The following is a 17157-nucleotide window of genomic DNA, read 5'->3' as shown; positions in this document are numbered from 1 at the left end:
GCAAAGCGGAATTAGTTATGAGATAGATAGATGATAGATAGATGTTTTATTAGTAAGCTCAGAGCAGCTGAATTACGAACTACTTCACAACTGTACAATGATAATCGTATATACAAGATAAAATATTATAAACTACTTATAATTAAAACTACATATGGTTCATAATGAAAGTGTTCAAAACCATCACTTCAAGAGCCGTCTAAATATAAGTTGAGGCTGACGCTTGAACCTTAAAGATCGGCATACACGAGAAGACTAGTCCCTGCGACTAGTCCCGGGGAACAAGTCCCTTCGTGTGAGCTACGTACTTTAATTCGTCAAAAAATCTAGTGCAGCAGCCACAAATTTTAATTCCTACGACTAGTGCAACGAATTCAAACTGGTTTGAAATCGTAGGACTACTCGTAGGAAATTTAATTTTGCTCGTCCCCTCGTGTGAACTGTTCTTGCAACTGGTCCCTGCAAAAATAAAATATCAACCAATCAAAAACCAAAGCGGTCGGTCCCTGTAGTCCCTTCGAACACCACAGGGGACTTGTCCTTGGAACTAGCCGCACGCTAATTGGTGTGAATTTCGTGTGTACTGTGTGTGCTATATAGTCGCAGGGACTAATGCCCGCGACTAGTCCCCTTTTGCGTGCCGACCATAATTCCGGCGTGCTTTCACTAATTTTTTTTTGCCTGTACTTGTCGTTGCTCATGCGTGCTTTTGGTTAACGTCCAGAGTTGCAAATAAAGGTTTCCCAAATTATGGTTTATACATTTATTTTCGTATTGCATTGCGCATCTTTACTGCGCAGAATTTTACGCGTAATAAGCGCGCGCGCTAAACAAAATGGCGGCTTTTTTTCTATGTGGCTTAGTCCGCGAGAGAATTAAATTGTGGCTTTCTCGTAAACGAGTCTGGTGACCTATCAATTTTTTCTCATATTTTAAGTGTAGCGATCAAATCCTTTCTGTAAAATGAAAACAGATCAATTCTTGTGTTTGAAAAATAAATTATCGCTAAAAACGTGTACATTGCTAGTACTCGCAGAGGAAATTTAAAGGAATTATATGGAATATACAAGGTCTTCCTGCTCCTAAACGAATCTGGTGACCCCCCTTTTTTATTTCAAAATTTAAGTTCCCTTAAAGTAATAAACCAGTAGGCGAAGTTTGGTTAAAAAATTGTGTTCAGTTCTATTTCAGGGTAATGACCTTAAGAAATGGCACAAGAATATAAATTAAAATTGTTTGCTGTTTGCCCTCTCTTATAATTTTTGGCTCTTTCCGTACTTTCTCACGCTCACTTCACGTGGCCCGATCGTACTCTAAATACAGAGACAAGTTAAGCAAGGCTGACACTACGTAGAAATGAAAAAACCTTAACGGGACAACGACATTATAGAGTCCAAACTGAAAGTCAAAAATGCAAACTCTGGACAGCTGTTTCGACCTGATTGGGTCTCTTCAGCAGAGTGTATGCCGAACAGAATAGAACAACCAGCGCAAAGACAGTTGCATACACTCTGCTGAAGAGACCCAATCAGGTCGAAACAGCTGTCCAGAGTTTGCATTTTTGACTTTCAGTTTGGACTTTATCATGTCGTTGTCCCGTTAAGGTTTTTTCATTTCTACGTAGTGTCAGCCTTGCTTATCTTGTCTCTATATTTAGAGTACTTATCTTGTCTCTGTATTTTTATTTTTGGCTGATTAGAGCTGTCGCCAGCTCCTACGTACACTAGCAGCATTTTCGTCCGCGGTCCCTTGCTTTCTATTGTCACTTCTAAATATAGCACTGAAGAGGAATCTCCTCAGTTTAGGTGTTGAAAACCGTGTTTTGGATCAGCTTAGGGTGTTTATTTCAAAGAAACCTTTCAGGGGTGTTGTTATGTGTTCTGACTGGCCGTTCCCTCGAGTTGATCTAGTAGGTTCTGCTGAAGAGGGAAGCATTAGAACATATGCAACTCTAGTTTTCTTTATTAACATTAAATCGGCCTTGCGACAGGGAGCCTAGTAAATCGTCTGAGAATGGGCAAAAGGGAATAGCCCTGGTAATCTATGTATAGGAAATTGCTCGTACTACAGTATTCATTTGTCATGCTTTATTGTGACTATCTAAACTACAGCAGCATTTATCCTTGTTTACTGTGCTTTAGCTTCAACCTAAAAGAAAAGAAAAATAGGTCACCAAGGGTGACATGAGTCTAATGCCGTATGGCATAGTGATACAGATTGCGCGGTTTTCGTAAGCCGGTTAAAATTGGTTAGAGGTTTGTGTTCGGGAGTTTAATTTAAAATGCTTATAGCAAGCTAGGGGCATCGTGGATGATTATGGATGAAAACGAAACAGTCATAAATGTTATATGCTTCACAAAATTTAAAGTATGAACAGGAGTTGATGTTACTTCTTCCGTATTGTCCGTAAAAGCAGAAACGATTAAACATTTGGACAAGATTGCGTGACGATTTACAAAAAGCATGTTCATTACAACAAGGGTTGAAGAACTTCACATCGTTTTCTTTCAGATTTTTCACCATTTTGATGATGACTCTTGAAACAGATTTTGCAATAAAAGCACTTGAAATAGTGACTGTTACTCCATTGTACTGTAAGCACTTAGTGACAGATTTTCCTAAAAACGGGTGTAAATGCTCACGTCAATATAATGATGACCTTTTGAACGCTGGAAACTAGGCAATTATTATCGAGCTACCATACACAGGAGCAAAGACTGTTTATCATGATGTACAAATTTCGCGAATCATCACTTCCATATCAATGTAACCATTTTATGATTTTTCTAGCTGTAAGAAGAACTTAAGATCTCTGAGAGTCGTAAAAGCATGAAATTCGATTTCAGTGTATGGCAAAGGCCGGGACAGTGTAATACTGCAAAGCGGCCAAACAAACGCATTTTGATTTAGTCGCGTAACTTGATTTACATTTATCCATGTACATCTTTTATTTTTGAAGGTTTTTGTTTGCACTGTAAAGAAAAAATTGGTCAAAATTCGAATGACTTAAATACAAAAACCGAGGTAAAGTTTTCTATTTTTTAAAACAAAATAAATATTTGGTCGCATTGTGTAAATAAACGCGAGTCGCCGTCGAAATATTTTTTTCTCAAAGACGTCTTGCTTTTTAAGCAAGACGAAAACACAAGTGCTTAACTGAACTGAAAACGAAGATTTATTTTCAAAAAAAGCTTACAAATGTCTTAACTGGAAAATTATTTCGTCCTGTTCAAGTGTTGAATAATCGTGACTTGAGAAAGAACTTTTAATTATGCGTGGGAACACGTGTCGCTGATTGGCTGTTTTTAATTGAAACTAATCGTGCGTGTCCGTACGGAGTCCGTTCTTGCAGCTGATCATTGTTTTCTACATTACAGCGAACGATTATCGATCCCGAACCATTCCCTTGGGATTGCTAACAGCTTTTTTCATATAACAAAGAGTCTAATGCGCATGCGCAAAGCGCACGCAAGCATTAGACTCAAAAATGAAATATTTGAAATAACAGGTTTTGAATTGTTACGCTGTAGGCGAAGATTTATTTACCAGGCAAAAATATATGTTCGAATTATGTTTTTTAGTGAAATGGACTCACAACACTCAGGCATGTGGACTTTGCTCATTTCCAAACTAAGTGAACCACAAGCCTAGCAGTGAACAGCTGTTTCGTCCTCTTTAGGACTCGTCAGCACGGCGTAAGGCATGGTGGTTAGTGGTGTCAGCACTATGTGGTGCCAGCGCTGTGTAAGGCAAATATGACGAAACAGCTTTCCACCGCGAGGCTTGTGGTGACCTCAGAATACTATGCAGCGCTGCAACAATTATCACATGATTCGCATCGCGTTACGTTTGGATTACGATTGGGGATAAAATTCGGCGACGCGACAAGAGTCTCAGTGCAAGCTACGTGGATGGTAAATGGATGGGTAAAGTTGTACCAGCCATAAACCCTCAAACGGATTGAACACCCACAGTAGACTCCCAAAAACATTTTACAAACAACAGCTGATTCCTGTCTCATCGCACTTGGTATATTTCCTTCGCCGTTGTACTTGAGCAATGTCAATTTATTCATAATCTGTGCTACTTAGAGCGGTTTTCACTTGAGTGTCGAACGTTAATTGCGTTTACTTTGGTTTTGCATTGCTACGCTTAGTGATTGGCTTAAAAAATCTCGCGCCACATTCTTAGCCAATCAGAACTAAAACCAAAACCAATCGTGACTCGCTCGCGCACGTTTTCCCGCGCTTCGTGCCGGCTACATGTATTTGCTTGGAGTTTTGATTGGTTCACTGGTTTGTCTGTGTCCTTTGTGATTAGCCAGAGTAATTACTTTGGTTTTGGTTTTACGACACTCAATTGAAAACTGCTCTATATGCAATTTGGATAATCTATGCAGTGCAAATAGTCCGAAGATGAGCAAAGTGTACATACCTGAGTGTAATGAGTCCATTTCAATAATAAACATAATGCTATTATGTGACTCAGAGGGAGGCGCGGTGGCCTAATGGTTAGCGCGCCGGACTCCGGAGCGAGCGTTCCGGGTTCGAGCCCTGGCCGGGGTCACTGTGTTGTGTTCTTGGGCAAAACACTTAACTCTCATAGTGCCTCTCTCCACCCAGGTGTATAAATGGGTACCGGCGAAATAATGCTGGGGGGTTCCCTGCGATGGACTAGCATCCCATCCAGGGGGGAGTAGAAATACTCCTAGCTGCTTAATGCTAAGGAAACCGGGATAAGCTCCGGCAGTATGCGCCACTTTGGCTCGAAGCTGACCTTTTTTTTTTTTTTTTTTTTTTTATTATGTGACTCAGGATAACAAGTAATCAAAAATATTTTCGTCCGTTTCTTTTTAAATGTGCCGACTTTTTTTTTTGGTCCTGAGCAAATCTTGCGGAAAACGAGATTTAAACCAGATTCTCGTTTGAAAGGCCTGACTAAAGTTCTTTTTCAACACTATGCATGGGGTGCATCCATGCATCCAACTGTATTTAAACTGTTCAATACCCTAAAAGATTTAAACACCCTAAGCGGTGGCAATTCACAATTTTTGCTCCTCTAAGAAGTACGAGGAGAAACAAACATTTATAAATGACTCCCTCCGGGTTCAAATCTCTGCCGTCCTCCGTTAGACCAAGAAACGGCAGTTCCCCATTTTTTATTAACTTATTTGAATAGAAAACACAATTAGTTTCCTTTAGTTTATAATTAGCCAGTGAAGCCACGCTGTAGCTAACGTTTGTGGTTTCATGAATTATTTGTTGTTATACAGATGTGCCCACGTCTGCCAAAGTCACATACACACCAGAATAGATATTCACTTAGACTGAGCCAAGGTTGGCCAATTTTGGAATGCGCGCGCTGTTTTCATCTAGTTTTTTTCAGTGTGTTACCGCATAAGCTGCACGATAGATTGCCTAGTACAACACACTCTGAGCACATATCAAAACTGTTTTGATACAGCAAACGTTATATAAATGAAAAGTTTACTTTTTGCAATAATTGTGGTGACACTGCAGTAATTTCCACGCGTTACCCGGAGGTGTTACACAAAAAAATGTCGCGTGACCTTTTCTAAAACTTGTGCAGGAAAAAAAACTTTTTCTACGAAACAGACAACAAACATAAAAACAAACCAACAATCGAATAAACAAACAATAAAACAAACCACAAACAGTCGCACAAACTTCCCCTTGCAACAGTATCTTAAATGAAACCACTGAAATTTTACCTTCATCCTAGTTTAATTTTTCAATTTTTTTAATTCAATGTACTTTATTATTAAATCAATGTGTTATTAGGAGGAATACACTTTAGTTCTGTTGTACGTTGTAATATATACTTACATGCGTTACATGTCTTGCGACATTGGTTTTTCACAGATGCCCAACGGCAGTAGGCTTTCCAGCCAGGACAGGCTCCATGACTGTCTTGACAGTCTGCGTATAAAAATAAAGGGTTGTCATAAAAAAATATGTACTATAGGACATGTACTATAGGGGTGATGCTAAAATTTATACCTATTTCTTTTGTTTTTTTCTGTCCTTCAAACTAAACGAATAATACTCCGCCACTTTTTTTAAAGATAATCTGTATCGTGGTATTAGTATAGGAAATCGCACGACCTTGAGTAAAGTTCGTGATTAATTGGTACGGGTGATGATGTTTTGAAAGTCCTCAAAATTGCACCACCTTTACGCTAAAATGTTTCTGAAGACTTTGGTTCAACTCTAAGTCTTTGAATCAACTTTGGAAATCATTGGAAATTATCAGGTCAACTTCGGAAATCTTCGAAAGACTTCGGGTCAACTTCGGAATTCTTTGCAAGTTTTCGGACCAACTTCGGAAGAGATAGGGATAGATTGCACTGCTCTCGTCCAATCAGAATCCAGTAATTTTTGTTAAGTGTACTATAAAAAAGTTTATGCAGTGTTGCATGTAGCATAGACTATAAAAAGTTGGCTACCCGAGTAAACAACTTCCTTAAACAGAAGTTTCAAGTACAGCTGTTACATTAACTTACTTCCGCCACCGCCACCTCCTCCTCCTCCTCCACCGCCGCCGCCACCTAAAATGAAACGAAAATTGTTATTGAAATGAAACTCAAAGTACAATAGAACATAGATTTTAAAAAGACAATGCAATGGTCACGCTATGTATTTTATGTAATGTGACGTAATGGAAAATATCATGATGTCATGTTCAGTCATGTAACATAATGTGATTTAAGGTGATATGCTGCGATGTAATGAAATGTAAAGTGATGTGCTTGATGCAATACAGGATAAGATGATGTTATCTGATGTAATGCAATGTGATATAATATAACAAACTTATTGAATTAGTTAAGGCGAATTCCGATTTGCTTTGGTCAATTTGTTCCTTAAACTAAACTTAATTTTATTTCCTATTTTCTTGTATTATTTCTTAAATAATTTTTTGGTAAATTTGTCGTTTAAATTTGACCGTAATTTTACATATCGTTTCTTATTTTTCTCTTTTTTTGTTAATTTTCATTTTTTCTCTCTTTTTCTCCTATTTTCTGATTTGTTTCTTTTTTGTTTTGCATTGAATTCCCATGGAATCCATTGCACTTTTCGTCATTTCAACTTTTGCTTGTTCTATTTGTTCCGTAAAAGTGTATTTTGTTGCCCTAAATGACTTGAAAGTAGGTCTAATAAAATGAATAACATTAAGGGCTATTGGTGTTGTAGTTAGAAAGGCATACATGTGCATGCTTCATTTTCTGGTGTAGTTCATACATTGCATTGGATAACCGCCAACCGGTTAGCTCAGTTGGTAGAGCGCTGGACTGTTGTGCGGGAGGTCTTGGGTTGACTCCCACAACGGACCAACACTAAGGGTCTTAAAAAAATCTGAGGAGAACTTGCTGCCTTTGCAATATGACATCTGCAAATGGTAAGATTCTAGTCTAGTCTTCTAGTCTTCTCGTATAAGGACGATAAACCGTAGGCCACATCTCCTGCATCTTCAGTGTTATATGGCTAGCAGGGGACGTTGTAAAACCCACACACATACCGCAAAGAGTAGGGCACGGCGTTCCCGCTGTCGTGGTCCTGCCTTGTTTTACGGGTTAGTTCTTCACATAGGGTTAATTGTTCAAGAAAAATTGCTGTGATTACCATGATGATTATAGAGCGGTTTTCACTTGAGTGTCGAAAGTAAATTGCGTTTGCTTTGGTTTTGCATTACTACGTTTAGTGATTGGCTTAAAAATTTCGCGCCACTTTCTCAGCCAATCAGGAGTAAAACCAAAACCAATCGTGACTCGCTCGCGCACGTTTTCCCGCGCTTCGTGCAGCTACTTGTATTTGCTCCGAGTTTTGATTGGTTCACTGGATTTTCTGTGTCCTTTGTGATTGGCTAGAGTAATTACTCTGGTTTTGGTTTTACGACACTTAATTGAAAATTGCTCTAATACTTACAGGTTCCACATGTTTTAGGACACAGCCGTTTGACACTACTGTGGGACGAACAGTATTGCTTCCAGTAAGGGCAGGACCGATTTTGGTCTTGGCAGCCTATTTATATTGAAAGAAGGATTTTAGTTACATTTGTAGCACTAAAAACATGCCTGTGCTCACATAACAATTTTTCTTCGTTTCCTTGGAGCATAGAGCGGTTTTCGTCTGACCTCAAAGGCGTTTTCGCCAGAGTTTGTCTTCTGTTTGAAGTGCCAGTAGTTCAACAGATAAGTTCGTCTCGCTCTTCAAGTTTTGTTTTTTGTTTCCCTTCCCATATCATAGAGAACGTTTCGTTTGACGCTTATATCCAGAGCCCGAGTTACCCCTATAACTATTTAAAGAGTGTCCGTTCACCGAAGTTTGGTGGACAACCACTCGGCTGGAGTTAGCTAACTTGTTGCCATGGAACTCAAATGGCCGGGAAAGCTATTAAGAGGAAATCCGCCAGGACTTCGAGTAGTTATTGGGCAAAATTATGTACCAAAACTATTTACACCTGATTGCAAGCTTTTGTGGTACTGCTTTAAATATCTTATCGAAAGAAATCTTTTCTAACAACACCAAACATCGAAAACTAATTTCGAAGTTCCACTGAATTCCCATGAATCGCTGAAAAGATGTGAGCTTTTGCCTATAGCTTGTAAACTTTGAATATCATTTTTCAGACTCTGATAAGAAATTGTTATACCAGAATTATTTCCACCTTATTGCAAACTTTTTTGTTACTGCTTCAAATATCATATCAAAAGAAATCTTTTCTAACAACACCAAACATCGAAAACAAATTTCGAAGTTCCGCTAAATTCCACTGAATCGCTTAAGACGAATTTCCAAAATGGCTACACGTGAGATTTTGCTTATACCTTGGGAACTTTCAAATTCATTTTTTCAGACTCTGATAAGAAATTGTTGTTGGTGTTATCACGGATAATTACTTAAATCTTTACCTTTTTTAAGGGTAGGAAATAACGCAATAGGATTAAAATTATTCTGGTACTTGATTTTTGCCCAACTTTTATAAATATTACTCGACTTCCTAGTGGATTCCGTCTTAAATAAAAGTGCGTCTCGTGTGTCCATCCAGGTGAGAGTACCCTCGTAAAGAATTTCTCGTGCAAGACTGAATGGAGGCAAGCGAAATACTGAAATACTCCAGCACCGGGTTGTACAAATCATGATAAGGCTAATCCAATATTGGCGCGAATTTTATTATTGGCTTTTTGCCAGCTGCAGTAAGGTTTTCTGTTTATATTTTCTATCCTAAACTAAATGTGGACTAATCTCAAACTCCACAGAAACTAAGTAGGTAAAATACTGCTATCAAAGAGGAATTGAACCCTTAGCTTGATAAGCATTTAATCTTGGGTTTGTGTTAATCAGTTTTCAAACAACCCAGCCCTGGAACTAATGTTTTAAAAATGCTACGCATTAGAATCCGACATGGTGGGAAACTGCTATTCAGTTGTTATTTATTTTCCTTAAGCTTCGGAACGCTTAAACATTAAAACCAGCTAGTGGTGGCTGCAGAGATTTCGATTCCGTATCGTTTGGATCAAAAAAATCTTCTTACTGCTCGCCTTCTGGGCTTCATCTACTTTCACTAAAAGCGACCTAGTGATTTCCTGTATATTATGACTATATTTTAACGAGTAACTTACTTCCTCCGCCGCCACCACCACCACCCCCCGCCGCCCCGCCTTCTCCTCCTCCTCCGCCGCCTCCTCCACCACCTTAAACATGATAATATAATATGAGTTTAGCAACTTAATTTTCTATAAATAGTGTTTTTCTTGTTCAGTATAACCAAAAAATAAAAACAAAATCCAAAACAGTTTATTTCATTACTGTGTCTTACTTTTTTTGTTATTAACGTACTAACTTTCTTTCTGTTCATTATTACTACTTATAGCTTCCATTTAGTGTTATTTTAAGGATCAGCAAGAAAGGAATGTAAGAATTTTGCAGTGGCTTCGATTCAAAACCTTGTTAAGGCATAGGAAGAAAAAAATTAGTCAGCGTGGTATTTCAGCGTGGTACTCTGCGACCTCGTGGCTTGAATGTGGACTTTGGCTTTATTTAATCTGTTATGTTAACTCTAACAAGCACGCGCGCCCGTGGCGTACGTTTAATTTGTTATTTTTTTAGTTTCAAACATTGATCACGCGCACGTGCTTTTTCCGTTAACTGGCGTTACATTTTCCACTGAAGAAGGGGCAGTAACCCCGAAACGTCTGGGAAAAACTTTCAATCATCGGCGCATTTAACATTTACATTTTAACATTTCTATCGAACTAACTATATGCGCTGCACAGCCACACGAAATTTTACCTTGGAGATTTCTAGTTTAATGTGGTATTTCAGATACAAATAAACGCTAAATTATCAAATTACTTCTAAAAAATGCAAAATATGTATAGGATGAACACATGCGAGTGTTGATTATGTTGATTATGTACAGTATGTTGTAATTAACTTGCTTTGAAGCCGACTCGATAAAGTATGCCAATGAGAACCATTAATAAAGGAACAACAACCAGTAGGTTTAATGAAATCTATAAATTACCTGACATCTTTCCATTGATCCATCCAATAAAGCTGCTCACACGAGCGAACACTGTGTAATGATCGGTCCTGCACTGCGAATGACCCCAGCTCACAGCACCTCTCAAAATATATCGCCCACCTTCCTTGCAAACAAATGGTCCACCACTATCTCCCTAATAGTAATTATATGGAAAAAAATAAATATGTTATAACATTTATATTAGAGCGATTTCACAAACCTCGATTCTTACACGCTTATGAGAATCATTAAATGCCAATGAGGAAGAACAATAGAGATTTCTTTTTTGTCATAATTACAGTCGTAAAAGAAACTGAGATTCCCCTAATCTTCAAATTTGCACGATATTAATTAAATATCACACAAGCTTGTTTGAGACATTAATTCATGGAAGAGATCCCAAAACAACTTTCTTGTCGGGTGGTTAGGAAATAACCACTCATGGAAAATTTTAAAGAACAAGACACGCCTTAGAACTTTTGGTACACTCCAACACACAGTTTAAACATTAGTGCAGTGTCTGATAAAAGTATACGGACGCTATTCATGTTTTATCAAAACACTTCTTAGTTTGAAAACGTGAAGAGAGATCATGTTTAATTTACCTGGCATCCACCTTTGCCTTGACCTCCAGCGCACACCATGGACTTTTCATCAACTGCAACTAATCTTCCGTTCACTTTGCTACAAGCACTGTGTTCAGCAACAGGTAGCATTGCCTGCTGGAGTGTGTCAGCGGCATTTCCTCCTCCGACAGTTCTCCCCCAGCCTACAGCACCACATGAGCAAAATGGATGAGCCACTTACAATGAGCTAACATAAACGGAAACACTAATATTCCCGGCCGCAAGCTTCTTGACCTTAACCCTTTCACACCTAAACGCGCATTCAGGCGCTTTTTTGAGGTGCAGTCATTGATTCATTTGTGACGTCATCAATAAGCGCGCACGTCAGTGGAATTTCGTGATTAGAATCTGACAGAGCTTGGATCGACCTTTCTACAGGACTGTTCATTTTGAATATCGGTTGCATTCTGACAGAGCTAATCAAAGAAAAGCACAATCCATTTTTGGTGCAAAATCGTTGCTTAAACAGGCCAGAACACCTGTAATTGGTCAAGGTCCCCTTTTTAGTGTTTTCCAATGAAAACGTCAAAACTGTTTTGGCCAAAAAGGATATGAAGAGTAGAAAGTAAGGAGAATAAGAAGGCAGAAAAACAGGAAGCAAAAGGGGCAAAAAAAAAAAATTGGAACGGTTCAGCAAAAAAAAAAAAAAAATCAAATTTTGGCTTATGTGCATGCACCAAAGTAAAATATTGTACGTTCTTACAAAGAATCTTTATCAAAATGTTGCTGAAGTGTAAAAAGTGCTTCTTTAGCAAAGTTGAGGTTAATTCAAGACCATAGTACCAAAATTTCAGTTTAGAGGCTAAAAAAGCGTTTTTTGGAAAAATTTTGGGTGTCAAAGGGTTAAATTGACAAGTGAATGGTCTCACGAAAAACAAACAAACTTTCTTTTACAGAACAGGGTGCAGATTTTACTCAGACTACTCGGATGTATCGGCAAGTTTATACCCCCACCGTGGTACAGGGGTGAAGGGAAGAATGCCCCCCCGCTCTAAGCTTGTTGTTCTATTAATGCAAAGCGAAATTGATTTGTATTGAGTAGAAAGTCGCAGCTTACTCTACAAGATGACTTAATTTTTGTTGGCAGTTACTTCACATGACGTCATATGAAGGGATGTTGCTTGTCGCAGATCGGATGGCAAGCTGTCCACAACTAGGCCCCGCTATACAGAAAACTTTTCTTTAAATATGCAGTGCGGTTAAACAACCAGTAGAATCGATTCTTAACTTGCACGGCTTTCAAACGAAAAATACGGATGTACAGTAAAATCACCTGTAATGTAGCACGGTGATCCAGCTGAAACGCGGCTCCCTGAACCTGGCAAACACACCGTGTTGACTTGGGAGCTGGCTGATATCGACCCATCTAGTTGCAGAAGAGCAATGTCATTGCGCAGATTCCTCATGCTGAATTGCTCGTGTTTGAACAATTGTTTCAAGCGGAAGGTCTTCTGCACGGAGGTTGACCCAGTCCGGCGATGGGCTCCTGGTAATCAAATAAAAGTGTTAATACATTAGTAGTTCTACATTCTGTTGTTTAGCGATTAGTCCATTTTCATGTTAGGTAGCCTGTAGCTTCTATAAGGCTTAATGGCCCTACTATAAGCACAAGTAGAAACACAGTCGAAATTTTTGTTAGATGGATTTTCGGATTGTTTATTAAAGGAAAGCTCCAAAAGGTGATTAAAGAGCACAATTTACGACAAAAAAGTGTAACTTGATGAATACGTCCTAAAAATATGTCAAGCGTGTCAAAAATCTGCAATGGTTAAAAATGAAAGACTTACCCACAACAACAGTGTAGCCACTTGGCCTCGGGTTTCGATCAACGCAGTGTGCCGCGGTGACGACCCAGTCATTCTTAATCAGTGATCCTCCACAGATGTGGCGGCCGTTGACTCTGAGAGAAATTTGCCAGGGCCATGAGTGAGGCGAGGCATTTTCACCATTCACGACCCTACTTGAAAATGGTTTATTCCCACAGCCTGAGGAATTTTAAAAATATAGCATCATGATTTGTACTTATGATAAAAGTGGTTCAAAAAATGGGAAAAAAGAAAAAAAGAACGGATTGAATTTTTTTACGTTCGAAATCTAAAAGGAGGTTTGGTGGTTGAAGATCGCCAGATTTCAAATTCCCCTGATTTGAAAAACTATTTTCGAATTTTCTTGTGAAATTTAGTTCGTGTACATGTATATACCCCCTTTGAAAACTATTATTATTTTTTTTATGTTATTAACAGTTGTAAAACTACAAGATCAATTATTTAAAACTTGAGTTGCCCCGAGGAAGTTTTTTTTTTTAGTTCAAAAACCCCCCGAAATATCGCTAAAAATCAATTTCAATGTTTTTGAGTGACGAAGGTTGCGTCCGTGCTTGTTTTTTGATTATGCCACTTGTAAAACTAATAATGTTAACTGAGATAATAGTAAAATATATCATTGTTCCACTGAATTTTTCATTACCTTGGGAGCTGGAAACTCCAAGCAGCAAAAGTGCAACTCCAATCCAGAGACCCATCTTGAAGGAATGATCTCCAAATTCCGTAGCCAAGCTCAAATGGTGGTTTGCTTTATGGGCTGTGGTGTTGTATTAGCTGTAGGACACCTAAACAATCACACTCACACGGTCAATTTTTCCTCGACAGCTCCTTTCCAATGCTTGTCAAGTTTTCGTTCAAGTCGCAATACAATACTGGAATTTTCCAAAACACTTGCCTTTGCTTTCTAAGCAAGTTCTGCGACTTAAAACGTTTTTTTCTCGAAAGGTCCAAAACCTGGCAACTTTTTAAACAATGAGACTTTTTTTTAAAAAACTTACTTTATCACATTTTTCGTTCACAGGGGCAAATGAAACAGGCGCAAAACTGACTTGCTGTGTGTAAATAAAATTAGCTGAAATCTCTTGTTCAAACACCATGCAGAACTCTCCTCTAAATGTTTATTCAAACTTTGAAAATTGACGTTTTCAATGCATGGTAATTCAGTTATCGAAAACTTTTGTAATGGGTTACTGCGGTATATTATAATGTGCTTTATAACTAATTGTTGAATGAGAAAAAACATAATGCAAGTTTTGTTGATAAGCCTGAATTTGTACACTGAGTATTCCATTTGGACGACTTTCTATAAGTTCTTCAATAAATGAAGTTCAGCAATCTAAAATTTCGGTACGTTTGTTTTAAATACTGTGGTGTTGTATTAGTTGTAGATAACCTGAATGTCCTGTTAAAACACAATTCAAACCCATTTCTAAAGGCTTTTTAACTTTGAAATTTGTTTTAACTCCTGTTGATACAGATGACGAAGCCTGATTCCTCCAGCTTTTGTTATAGCTTATCCTTTTATTTTTGTTTTATTTTGCAGCATTGTTCCATGTTTTTCAAAATTATTCAATGAAAAACAGAGAAACCGCAAATTTAAATTGTGCAAACTTGTACACCTGCAACGCTGACTCTATATGTTATTCGATTTGAAAGCTTGCTTTGAGTTCCATAACAAAAGAACTCCCTATTTAGCAAAGAAAAAACGTAAAATGAATAAAAATAAAAATAAATACACAAAAAATGTTTTTACAGGTGGAAAACTTCATTAAACTAACGTTTGATTTTTATTTGCGCATTTCGTTTTCGACTCTATATATTATTCGATTTGTAAGCTTGTTTTGAGTTCCATAACAAAAGAACTCCCCATTCACCAAGAAAAAAATACGTAAAATGAATTAAAATAAAAAAAAAAATACGCAAAAAGTTGCTTTTACAGGTGGAAAACTCCATTAAACTAATATTTGATTTTTATTTGCGCATTTCGTTTTCGGCCTAAAAAAAAGGTGCATAGTTTTCATTTAAAAATTGAACCATTGCATGGGTCTTCTTCTTCCTAATTAAACAATATTTCTTAGTGACATTTTTTTAACAAAATGCATGTACAAAAAAGATCTCTGTTATGAGATAAATCCTGAAGTCAAATAAAAATTCTCAAAATTAGATTGAAAAAATCAAACTGGGAAAGTAAGCTCCGGAAGATTAAGACGAAATTCAAAGGTCAACTAGAAATTTTGGCAATTTCTTCCTTTTTTTATTGTGTGGTATCCTTGAGGTAGCCTTTTAAGCAAAGGTAGGCCTTTACCGGTTATAGTTAGTGCCTTAGCCAATTAGACGTACAAAATGATAAATTGGGATTAAACTTTAAATTATAAATTCTGCAATGAACGTTGATAAAGTGAAAGAACATATTGCAACATATTGATTCGAAAAAACAGACCTTATATTAGGTTTCTAGTACTAGTTATCGATTAAAAGAAATATTCAGCTTTTTGCACACTTATAGACAGTCGGTAAGAGTTGTCGTATGTTTATTGGCCGGCTATGAGGAACATATTTGATGTACCTTTAAAACGCCGAAAGATTCTTAGTAACAAATGAGTGTTTCTGGCGTTGAATCCAAATATGAAACAATCTATTTTTTTTTTCAGTAGCGAAGTATAGCAACACAATTTATGACTGTCTGCACGAGAAACAGCTATCTTTTCCTCGACCCTAAATTGTCTTCGTATCTCCTCCTAGGGGAGGTCCGAGAGTCTCCAGGACTTTCAGTTATGTTTGGGCATAACGTCAGTGTTTTTTATAATTTTTTGCCTACGACTAGCTACGAGTAGCACGAAAAATTGCTTTGGGCCTTCCTCTTCATCCGTCTGTTGTTTAGAAGATCGTCCACGATATAGCTGGGGGACTAAAAGATTAATGAAATCAAAATTCTAAGTCGTTTAATGCTTTTATAAAATTTAACGCTTTCACCTGCTAAACAAACCAACATCACTTTTTCTGTTTTGGGAATTTCACGTTTCCTATCTGATAAAGATTGAACTGAAAAAAAAAATTAACTTTGGTTGACGCATTTAATCTCTTAAAATGCTAAGTGTTTAAATCTTAAGACCAAATGTGGAAAAGACTAGAATTTTTTAAAAAAAAAAATGTGCCTACTGAATATTCATTTGGCAAATTCAGTGTGAAAATAAAGTATGCAAAGCTACTTCAAGGGGTAAACGTATGCTAAAATGAAGGTATATAATTCAAATAAAAATGCACAGTTCACTATCTTGCATTAAAAAGAAATATTTCTTCAGATAAAAAAGGAAAGGGGGGGGGGGGGGGGGGGGAAGGAAGGAAGGAAGGAAGGAAGGAAGGAAGGAAGGGTGGGAGTGAGAAAGGGGGGAGGGGGGGGGGGGGGGGCAATATTGCCTGGGTTCGATTCCCAGCCTTGGCGTCATATGTGGGTTAGTTTGTTGTTTGTTCTCGTCCCTGCTCCGAAGGTTTTTCTCCACAAAAAACAATACTTCAAAATCCTATTTCGATCGGGGATCCCGAGGGCCACAGGTTTGTCAATTGAAATACTGTTACGTGCAACCCTCGTTAAAGAAAGTAAGTCGATGAAGGAGGAAGGAAATAAGAAAGAAAGGATACGGAAGCGATCAAAGCGCTGATGGCGATTTACGATGAAGGGTAATTAATAAGTTATCGTAATAGGACTGTTTGGAGTCCAATATCGTCTGCATCGATTAACAAAGTCGGACGACTTTGAAACAATATTTGGTTTTGTTTAATAATGAGTTTGATTACAAACAGAATTGAACGACACACTTATTCATCTAAAGCAAACCTGATAACGATTTATCATCTCAGCAAAATTCGCTGGCAATGAATAAAAACAAAAACAAAAACATTTTAAGGGTTTTATGGATATAAAGAAGGTGTTCTCTGCCACAAGAAGGAACCAAAATGACGGCGCGAGGGCAAATTTTGATCTTGGGCACCTTATAGTTATTGGACACTTTGTTAATAAGTATTTTTGCTCCCTGAGCTACTTTTGGTAAAAAAAGCGTACATTTATGATTAAAGGTAAAGTCTGCTTCGAGCCTAGTGGCCCATACAGGCCGGAGCTTATCCCGGTTTCCGTAGCATTAAGCGACTGAGAGTATTGATAC

At 37.8% G+C, this 17157-nt stretch overlaps 1 protein-coding gene across 1 annotated transcript; it reads right to left on the bottom strand.

Moving 5' to 3' along the window:
- Window positions 1–2072: 2072 nt before the first annotated feature.
- Window positions 2073–13770, bottom strand: LOC144658226 (chymotrypsinogen A-like). The gene is made up of 10 exons (XM_078518620.1): window positions 13641–13770; window positions 12962–13159; window positions 12448–12660; window positions 11154–11317; window positions 10549–10702; window positions 9644–9715; window positions 7947–8042; window positions 6524–6568; window positions 5847–5939; window positions 2073–2148 (listed from the first exon to the last, which is right to left on the bottom strand). The coding sequence occupies exons 1-10, from the start codon at window positions 13693–13695 to the stop codon at window positions 2144–2146; spliced, it is 1095 nt and encodes a 364-aa protein (XP_078374746.1). The 5' UTR covers window positions 13696–13770; the 3' UTR covers window positions 2073–2143.
- Window positions 13771–17157: the final 3387 nt, after the last annotated feature.

This window comes from Oculina patagonica, chromosome 6, assembly GCF_052425735.1.
Source record: "Oculina patagonica isolate OP01 chromosome 6, crgOcupat, whole genome shotgun sequence".
NCBI classification, from domain to species: domain Eukaryota; kingdom Metazoa; phylum Cnidaria; class Anthozoa; order Scleractinia; family Oculinidae; genus Oculina; species Oculina patagonica.
The sequence above is the reverse complement of the archived record's forward strand: the minus strand, read 5'-3'. Positions and strand labels throughout refer to the sequence as shown.